General features: G+C 45.5%; 1 protein-coding gene across 3 annotated transcripts in view; it reads left to right on the top strand.

Moving 5' to 3' along the window:
- Positions 1–6,822: 6,822 nt before the first annotated feature.
- Positions 6,823–10,638, top strand: part of DLEC1 (DLEC1 cilia and flagella associated protein) — a 51,596-nt gene continuing 47,780 nt past the window's right edge. For 2 of the 3 annotated variants that reach the window (XM_033131654.1, XM_033131655.1), the window contains exons 1-2: positions 6,823–7,221; positions 8,419–8,569. In XM_033131654.1, coding sequence (XP_032987545.1) covers positions 6,823–7,221; positions 8,419–8,569 — 550 coding nt within the window. The remainder of the gene's footprint in view (positions 7,222–8,418; positions 8,570–10,638) is intronic. The other variant, XM_033131656.1, reaches the window with a different exon arrangement.

Genomic DNA, 10,638 nt, shown 5'->3' with positions numbered 1-10,638 from the left:
TTTTCTCTGGAAAGTTTCTAACCCCAGGAGCGACATTGGTGGGGTTGGAGAGAAAAAAGTGCACAGCAAGCCAGTGCAGGGAGCTCACCTTTGAGACCCCCACAACCTAAACTCCTGGCAATCTGTGCAGCAGAGTGGCTGACAGGTGTAGGATCTGGGGTTGGGTGACATTCCCAGGGTCCATTCTTTGGGTGGGCTTCCAAGGAGCTTTCTAGGCAAGGGTCCCTTACGTGGACCCCCCACACACACACACACTCTCACCTTTAACTCTTGCAACCCAGACATTCTCTTTATAGGGTACCCAGAAACCCCCCAGGGAAAGTCCAGAGATCCTACTGCCCACCACCCTTTGGGAAAGACCCCGAAGGGCCTCCCAGGATGAGGGGTGCTGGGCCCAGTGAATCACTTAGGCCTCCTGGGCTGATAAAATGTGAGAGTCTGGCAGAAGCCTGTAGGACCCTTTCTGTAGGGTCCCCTTCCAGTACAACCAGGCCTAACTTTGAATATCTTTGGAAGGGATGTAAGCAACCCCAGGGTATGTCTTGACTTGGCTTCATCTCCAGCATCATTCTTATTTATTTCAACCTCCCAGCTCTGAACCCCAAGCCCCAAACCAGGTCACTATTTGGGACCGTCATCTCTCCCTTTGCCTCAGATGCCCCTGGTGGGGGCCAGGCTCTTCCTTGGCATACCCCAAACCCATCTTACACAGGCCCTCTTTTGGCCTCTGGCCCAGGCAGAGGAGCTGAAGCCTCCTTCCTGGCCAGGGTTGTTGGGCAGGATGGGCGTGTCTGACTCAGAGTTGACACGTGAAACCAGGTTGTGCTAGAACAGAGGGCTGAGCCACACCCTGCTGAAAGAAGCTCAGAGCTTCTGCTCAAAGCTGTGCGTCAGCTCACAATCCAGTACTCTCCTCTCGTTTGTCCACCCCTTTCACACACAGGCTGGGAGGCACAGTGCTTGTTTTCACAGGGTGTAAGCCTGTGTGGTGATTATGACTGTATACATGTGTGGAGGGCCTGGAGGGCCCGCATGAGGTTTTGTACAAAATTGCTGGATTCTGCTCCCTCTGCCTAAACTCCCAGGGCTCTCGGTGAGCCCAGCCCTGGCCAGGCATCTAAATTACCCAGCTCTCAGTTACCTTTACAAGATGCACTGAGATCCTGGTGACTCATAGGGCTTTTAGCAGGCTCTGTTGGGTGCACAGAAAAGCCATGCCTACCCAAAGACTAATTGCCTCATGGTGGAGTTTCAGGCATCTCACAACCCCCAGCTGACCATCCTGTCTTCAAGGTGTGTATGGGGGTGGGGAGGGAGGGGGCTTCCAGGATGACTGGAGACAAGTGGCACCTAGTGTTAGGGCCAGTGAGTACCTCAACTCACTTCCCTTGACCATTCCACCACTGTGGTCTCTGGTTATGGGGAAGGATCAACCCAAGAATGCCAACTTTCAGGACAGTCAGGTTCCAGGTGTGCTTCTGGTCTTGCCCAACCTCCCTCCCCCAGAAACAAACCTAGGCAAGTCAGGTGAGGTGGACAGGTTTATTCTGCTCTCTCCTCCTCTTGGGAGTCCCTGTCCTGGGCGTGGGGGATGAGGAGCTATTTAAATCTTGGCTCTGCAGTTTCCTGCTGTGACACCTGGAGCAAGCCCCACCACCTCTCTGAGCTCTACAGTTGGGAGCTGCAATCCTTTTCAGAATCAACTAAAATAACAGATGTACATTAGCTGGTGTGCATAAATACCTGCTGGACAGACACACGCTGGAATCCCCTCTCCCCACAGCTGTCCCCTCCCTAGGCTCCCCTACTTGTCCCGGTGGTCAGAGGCTCTTGGTCCAAGGGCATGCCCGATGCTTGCAAGGGCTGGAAAACTCCATCTGAGCTCCCTCCAGAGGGTCCAGGACCCAAGTCCAGGAGGAAAAGTGAAGGCTGCCTCTCCCAAGGGAGCAGCGGTGGCAAAGTGAGGGTGCTCAGATCATGCAAGGAAGACACTCCTGACGGCAGGGATCCAGGATGCCATGACGGACCACAAGGTTTCTGGGCTCATGGGTAATCCCAGGACAGTACAGGACGATTGGGGGTTACTTTTTTGTAATTATATTTGTGGGATTTTATTGTGTATTCATTTGTGAATGTAACTGAGATATTTATTTCACTGTGGACTAAGTCCCAACGCTCACTCCCGCCCCACAGGCAGAGTCTAGTACTTGGTGTGGAGGAATAATCAGGAGACTGGCCCTCAGACTCTCATCTGAGGGAGGAGGTACACGTAAGGAGTGTGTGAACTGAAAAAGACACTGAACCTCCAGGTTGAAAACAGTTCTATTTTATTTATTCAACAAATATTTCTTCAGCACCTACTGTGTACTGAGCACTGATCTAGAAGCTTGGGAATCATCAGTGAACAAAATATACCAAAACCCCCTGCCTTCATGAAGCTTAAATTCTAATGGAAAGAAAAGAGACGCTGTAATAAACATAAAAAGTAAATTGTTTAGCATATAAGGACAATTTTAAAAAAGTAAGGGAATTCAGGAATGGGAGAGGGTTAAATTTTAAATAGGTTGGTTAGGCTGGATCTTCTGAGGAAAGTGACATTTGAGCAAAGACTTGAAGGAGGGGAGAGAGTGGGCCATTCACACATACGTGGTGCAGAGGATTCCAGGCAGTGCCAAGGCCGTGAGGGTGGCGTGTGTCTGGGGTTTTTGGAGGACCAGAAGGAGGCCGGTGTGTCTGGAGCAGAAGGAGTAACGGAGAGACATAATAGGAGAAGATAGAGAGAGAATGGGGACCAGGTCCTGTTGGGCCATCTAAGGGCTTCCACTTTTACTCTGGGAAAAATGGGGAGCACTTGGAAGTTTCAAGCTGAGGAGGGACACACTTGACTTATGTTTTAAAAGAATCAATTTGGCTTCTGAAAGAAGTATGGAGGGACAAGGGCTGAAGAAGGGAGCCCAGTGAGGAGGCATTGCAGTAATTCAGATGAGAGAGGACGGTGGCTCGGACCTGGGTGGTGGGAGTGGGGGTGGTGAGAAGTGGTAGGATTCTGGATACACTTGACGTTAGTGCCCACAGGAGTGACTGGCGGGGGCTGTGAGAGAAAGAGAGAAGTCAAGGATGACTCCAAGCTTTTGGCCTGGGCTGCTGGAAGGAGGGAGTTGTCACAACTGAAATGGGGAAGGCTGAAGAGGAGCATGTGCTCTATTTTGGACACGTTAAGTTTAAGGTAACTAAACATCCAAGGTGAGATGTCAAGTTCAAGATGGATGTGCAAGTCTGGCGTCTTGGAGGGAGACGTGAGCTGGATAAAGTTTGGGATTGGTTCAAAGCGTGTTTAAAATGTCCATAAGCTGTCACATAAACATAGTGGGAATCTTCTCTGGGATAATCTTTCTGGAGGACAATTTGGTAACATTTCAGATATTAAAATGTACATACCCTTTAGCCAAGAAATTCTAATTCTAGGATATTATTATCTAAGTTTATATGATCTATATATTATATGTAGAAACACTGTAAAAGGTAAAGTTCATTATCAGAGACCTGGTTAAATAACTTATATTTCCATACAGTGGATTCCCTTGCATCTGTGTAAAAAAACAAACAAATGCAAACAGTCCTCTGTGAGTTGCTATAGAACGTAAGTGAAAGAAAACAAATGGCTGGAATACATATGTGTGTGTGTGTGTGTGTGTAATGTGTAATATAATGTAATGTTACTTGTGCTTTAAACAATTTTTTTTAACTATAGATATTGGTGTTTGTACAGCTGGAAGGAAAAATAGCTGGAAGGGTACAGAAAGAATCCGAGGAAAGGGACTGAGAAGAAGACACTTTTTATTTTTTATATACTATTTGATTTTTTTCCTCACCGTGATGATGTATAATTTGAAATTTAAAAGTAAAAACGTTTAAAGACCAAAAAATGTGTGTGGGAACCCAGAGATAAACAAACAAAAATTCTGATCAGCAGAACAGGTAATAAAATGAAGGCAGCTCAAGAAATTCCCTTTGTGCCGACGAATTTCTCATAGTGGAGAGGGCTGGCAAGTGGTTCAAAGATGGCCTGAACCCTTTGTTACTGGTGCAGGTTTTGAACCATTCATTTATCCGCTTAATCAAAGCGCAAAGAAATTGAGTGCTGGGTACCGTGGAATCAGGGTTGAATCCAGCTTATCTGACAGACAGTATCTCCGTAGAAAAGGGAGAAAGGGTGGAGACAGGAAGCACAGAAGAAAGGGGAAAGCAAGGGAAGAGAGTGCATCGTTAAAAGGGAATGGGCGACAGTAGATACTGCTGAACCGTCCAGGAATATGAGGACAGAGGAGTGGCTGTTGCCATTGGAGGAATCGGAGGATTGCTGGAGACCTCGGCCTGGACAGAGCAGAGGGGATTGAAGCCAGAGAATAGGAGGGGTCAGAAAAATGGGAGAAGTCTCCTAGGCTGGGTCAGACCCTCTGTGACCTACTTATGTTGTTTGGAGACAGGATGTAGAGGCCAAAAGCGATGGCAAGAATCCATTGTCCTGTTCTTTCCTAAGCTAGGGAAGGGAGCTAGGGAGCCTCCACAAGTAGAACTGCTGCTAGCAGGATCACCCACTTTGGGCAGGCCCACTCCTAATATTAGAGCAATGGAGGGCCCCCAGATTGGTCCACTTCTCTTCCCCCACAGATCCATCTGCACTATTGGGGACCTTGCATGCTTGTAGACAATTGGACAAACCAGCCCACTTGCCCAGGCTCCCTCCACCAAAGCTACCCCTTAGTGCACATACTGGTTAGCATAGAGGGGAAGGCCTTAATGAAGAGGCCTGCATGGGCCCGGTCAGGATGTTTGGGCAAATAATTTGGGGGTTGCCGGTACTTGGATGGGAGGCAAGGAGCCTGTTATCTTGGCCTTGTAGTCTACTCTCTCTGTAGAGAAGGGTGTGACTGGAGGAAAGCCAGAGTAGGGTTCTCTCAAGTACACAGTCCAGAGCTTCCTTGCCAGCTCTGAGGACAGAAAATTACTTGCAAGGACAAAAGAGGCCCAACGAAGAGAAGAGGAAGTGGGCCAGGTCTGTGTGCAAGCATCCTGGGGCTCATCTCAGGAAGTGGGTTTCAGGCTGTAAGGCACACAGATTCACCCCAGGAATAAAAGGTGTCTAGTTGTATCACTTGTGAGCAATCAATGTGATGTCAAACTGCTGCCCTGGACAAGAGCAGTCCTCTTTCCAAACCTCTCAGTGGATAATAAAAGTACTCACCTGTTTGCACACACATGATATTTAGGAGCCATCCTTGACCCCTCTTCTCTCTCATTCCCATTATCTATCAGCAAGTTTTGTCAATTCTTCCCTTTTAGATCTATCTCCAATTACTGCCATTCCTGACCTTTTTTCATTTCCTTTGCTCTCTCCCAGCTTTTGCACAATGGGTCCTTGTGCAGGGACCCATTTTTTCCTTCTCTCCTGGCTTACTCCTACTCATTTTCTGTTTTGTTTTTTGTTTTTTCACTTAAAAAGTTTAAGTATAATTTACATACAGTAAAATTCACCCTTTATAGTGTACAATCCCGTGAGGTTTGACAAATCCATACAGTTTTGTAACTACCACCACAATCAAGATAGGGAACAGTTCCACCACCCCAAGAACTTTCTTCATGCTCCTTTGGAGCCAACACTAGTTCTTATCATCAGCTCTTGGCAACCACTGATCTGTTTTCTATTTTGCATTTTCAAGAATATCCTATAAATGGACTCATTCAGTATGTATATAGCCTATTGAGAATGGCTTCTCTTACCTAGCATAACACATTTGATAATTCATCTACGCTGTTGTATCAATAGTCTGTTTCCTCTTTATTGTTGAGAGTATTCTGTTATATAGATGTACCAAAATTTATTTATCCTTTCACCAGTGGATAGGACATTTGGGTTATTCCAGTTTTTGGAGAATATGAATAAAACTGTCTCAACATTTGTGTACAGGGTTTTGTGTGTCTGTAAGTTGTCATTTCATTTGTATGTGTAACTTTATTAGAAACTGCCAAACTGTTTTCCAGAACTACTGAAGTAGTTTGTATTCCCATGGCAATATATGAGAATTCACTACACATCTTCACCAGCATTTGGTTGGTTGGTTGATTTGTTTTTATGAATTTGTTGATTTATTGATTTCACATTCTACTAAGTATGTAGCGCTTTCAAATTGTGGTTTGAATTTCCACTTCCTTGATGACTAATGGGAGTCCGCTCCATCTTTTGAATCTCTGATTGGTCTTCACTTCTTCCGAAAAGCCACTGTACTCACTCTATAGACTGATTAAGTTCCTGTCCTTTGTGGTTCCATGACCACCAACATTTATCTCTGCCTTGGCCTTAACCCACTAAATTGCAATTGTTTTCCTGTCCCCCCTAACACACACACACACACACACACACACACACACGCGCACGCACACACACACACACACACACACACAGAGAGACGCCTGTGAGCTCCCTGAGGGCAGAAGCAGCATCTTATTTCCTTTCCCAGCACAGACCTGAAACAGAATCTTTATACAATAAATATTAAATGAGCGAATTAATGATTGCTTAACAGATTAGAAAATGGATGGATGAAGATAGGTAGTTAGGAAGCATGTTTTGCAATCAGACTGCTCTGGCTGTGCAATTAACCCTTTCTCCTCTGGTGCCTCGCACTAAGCTCACCTGAATACAGGTGATGCGCATGATGCACATGTTTTAGTGATGACGACACGGAAAACGAGAGAGGCAAACGGAAAAGGCGGGGCCAGAAGCGGAAGTGTGGCCGGGAGTTAGCGGCGTTTTTAGTTGCCATGGAGACCGGACGAGCCAGGGACAGCCAGTCTGCCCAGTCTGGGTCCTCTGCGTTCTCTGGGGCAACGTGGACGCCACCGTCGCGTCTGGACCGGATTCACGGCCCCAGCCAGTCCGTCTGGCTGTCCTCCCCCGCCTACCCCGAGGCCTTCCACTACGGCTTCAGGACTCGACCCCACCGCCTCTCGCCCCTTGGGTCCTCGCCGTTGCCCGAGCCGCACCTGCTGCGTCTACGCCCCACCTCGCTTTGCACCCAGGACATCTCGCACTTGCTCACCAGCGTCTTCCGTAATTTGTACACTGCCGAGGTGATCGGCGAAGACGTGAGCGCGAGTTTGATCAAGGCCCGCGGCAGCGAGGATGCGCACCACGAGGAGTTCGTGGACAAACTGCAGCAGGTAGCACTGCCCGGCGGCCCCTAGCGCTTTCTATCCGTGCTCACCCGGGGCGCGGGGACGTAGTGTCTGCGGACAGTACGGGCGACCGGGCTAGGGTAGGGGGTGGCCAGGACGCGCCCGCAGAAAGGCGGGCTCCTGCAGGGCTCAGCCGCTGGACAAGCGTCAGCACCTGTCAGGTGCCAGGCACTGTTCCAGACACTGGGGATGCAGCTGGATAAAAGCCAAGTCCCTGCTTCAGTGTATCAACATTCAAGTGGAAGGACACTCTATACACCTACTTATACAGATACACAGTTACTGCACACATACGGCATATCTCTGTAGCATCTATCTTTTTTTCTTTACATACATGCACACATTATATACAGGCATACCTCGGAGATATTGCGGGTTTGGTTCCCGACCACCATAAAAATGGGAGTATGCAATAAAGTGAGTGGTAATCTTTTGGGGGGTGGTGGGTCTTGCCTTCAATTTGTAAAAGTAAATCTGTGGAGCCCAATAAAGCGAGGTATGCCTGTATAACATGTATAAATAAAATGACTTGGGGCAGGTAGCTGGAGATAAGTCACTGGCCCCCCTTTGGGGTGCCTGACTTTGTGTTAAAACCCACAGTCTTAACAGAGGCATTCATGCCCATGTTTTAGGAAGCATGCCCAGTCTCTGGAACACAGCTCTGATTCTTCATCTGTATAAGGAAAGCAGCTGACTTGAGTCCTCTCTGCTGGGTCTGACTGCTGACCACGTTGCTGACGGACGACTCCTTTAACAGAGGCTCAGCTGAGTGCTTTCAAGCAGCTGAGATAAACTCTGAAGGGCTGATAGCTAGAGGCTGTGTGCTCACTACTTCCCTAAAGCTCAGTACCAAGTACTTCTTTGAAGGAGAACCCAGGTGTCATACCCCTTTGTCTACCACAATGGTGTGCTAACTTGTATTTGAATGGGCAGCTCTCTTTGCTGTGAAGTCAGGAGACAGGGTTTCCAGCTTGCCTCCGTTACTTATGAAAACTTTAGGCCATTTTCCTCGTGGGGAGGGGGAGGAGGGGTTCTCAGTTTTCACGTGTTTGGTTGGACCAGATGGTCTCTATAGCTCTGTGACTGTTCTGTGCTTCACGGGAAGGCCTGATACTAGAGCGAGGTTGAGTAAAGCTATGTGATCTCACCGTATTTCTGTGCACTTGATCATCTACCTGCCAGATTCGGGAACTCTATAAGCAGCGGCTGGATGAGTTTGAAATGTTGGAGAGACATCTCATTCAGGCCAGTGCACGGAGCCTTGCGGAGAAGGAACGAGCTGTGCACCAGGCCAAAGTACAGATTCTGGAGCCCTTCATCAAGATGTCTCCAGGTATGTATAAAGAACTCTCGTGTGCCTGTCACCCTGATTCCCTAGCTGTGAATATGTTACTGTATTTGCTCCATTGTTCACTCTCAAGTCTCTCTCGGAACATTTGGAGAGCAAGTTACAGACATGATGTTTCATGACCACAAAACACTCTCCACAGGGACACTCTCCAACATAACCAGCATACAATCCTCCAAGCCAAGAAATCAGTATTGGTGCAACGTTAAGCTCCAGTGCACAGATCCCGTTCACATTTCACCAGCTGGCCCACAGTGGCTCTCGAGGAAGTCATGTCGCATATAACTGTCATGTCTCTTTTAGACTTTTCATTGGGAACAATTCATTGGTTTTTCCCTGTCTCTCATGTTCTTGACAGTTTGATTTTTTTCCAGTTCTTTTTATTGTGGTAAAATGAGCATAACATAAAAATTACCATCTTAACCATTCTTAAGCATACAGTTCAGTGGTATTAAATACTTTATAATATATAGCCATCACCACCATTTATCTCCATAATTATTTTTATCTAGTAAAATTGAAAAGACTTACTAAACAATAAGTCCCCATTCTCCCCTACCGCAGTCCCTGGCAACCACCATTCTACTTTCTGTCGCTAGGATTTTCATTACTATAAATACCTCATATAAGTGGAATCATACAGTATTTGTCTTTTTGCAACTGGCTTATTTCACTTAGCATAGTGTCCTCGAGGTTCATCCATGTTGAAGCATATGTTATAATTTCCTCTCTTTTTAAGGCTAAATAATATTCCATTGTATGTATATGCCACATTTTACATATCCACTCATCCACTGATTGACACTTGGGTGGTTTCGCTTCCATGTGTTAGCTATTGTGAGTAATGTTGCTATGAACATGGATGTATGAATATCTTTTTGAGATCCTGCTTTCAATTCCTTTGGGTGTATACTCTGACGTAGAACTGCTAGATCACATGGTAGTTCTAGTTTTAATTTTTTGAGAAACCACCATACTGTTTCCACAGTGGCTGTACATTTTTACATTCCCACCAACAGTGCACAAGAATTCCCATTTCTCCACATTCTTGCCAACACCTGTTATTTTCTGGGTTTTTGATACTAGCCATCCTGACGGGTGTGAGTTGGTGTTTCACTATAGTTTTGATTTGCGTTTCCCTGATGGTTAGTGATGCTGAGCAGCTTTTCATGTGCATATTGGCCATTTGTATATCTTTTTTGGAGAAATGTCTATTTAAGCCCATTTTTTTAATCCATTATTTTCTTGTTTTGTTGTAGGAATTCTGTATTTATTCTGGCTATTAATCCCTTGTCAGATATATGATTTACAATTTTCTCTCATTCTGTGGGTTATGTTTGGGAGATTTTTGATTACCGAGTCAATCTCTTTACTACTTACAGGTCACTTCAGATTTTCTGTTTCTTCATGATTTAGTCTTGGTAGATTTTCTGTTTCTAGGAATTTGTTCATTTTATCTAGGTTATCCAATATGTTGGTAAACAAATGGTCCTAGTACTCATTTATAATCCTTTTTTATATCTTTGGAATCAGCAGTGATGTATCCACTTGCATTTCTGATTTTAGTCATTTGAGTTTTTTTCTCTTTTTTCTTAGTTGATCTAGCTAAAAATTTGTTCATTTTATTTATCTTTTCCAGGAACCAATTCTTGGGTTCGTTGATTTTTCTCTATTCTTTCTGTTCTCTACTTTGTTTATACTCTAATCTTCACTATTTCCTTCTTTCTTCTGCTAGCTTTGGGTTTAATTTGTTATTTTTCTAGTTCTTTAAGATCTAAGGCTAGATTATTGGTTTGAGATATTTCTTGTTTTTTTTTTAATGTGTTTATATCTATAAATTTCCTTCTTGTTTTATTTTTTGTTTGTTTGGTTTTTTTTTGAATGATTGTAGGCTGTCTGAGGGTCAGCCTGAGGCGTATACTTGAGGTTTTCTCAGGTCTTTTCTGAGCTTTTCCTTGGGCATGTGCTGTCAAATTCTAATTTTCCCCATATATCTAGGTGTTTTCTAATGTCCTAGTTTTTAATATCTGGCTCCCATAAGAGGAAAAAGAGAA

Source organism: Rhinolophus ferrumequinum, chromosome 17 (genome assembly GCF_004115265.2).
Source record: "Rhinolophus ferrumequinum isolate MPI-CBG mRhiFer1 chromosome 17, mRhiFer1_v1.p, whole genome shotgun sequence".
NCBI lineage: Eukaryota > Metazoa > Chordata > Mammalia > Chiroptera > Rhinolophidae > Rhinolophus > Rhinolophus ferrumequinum.
This window is presented reverse-complemented; position numbering and strand designations above follow the sequence as displayed.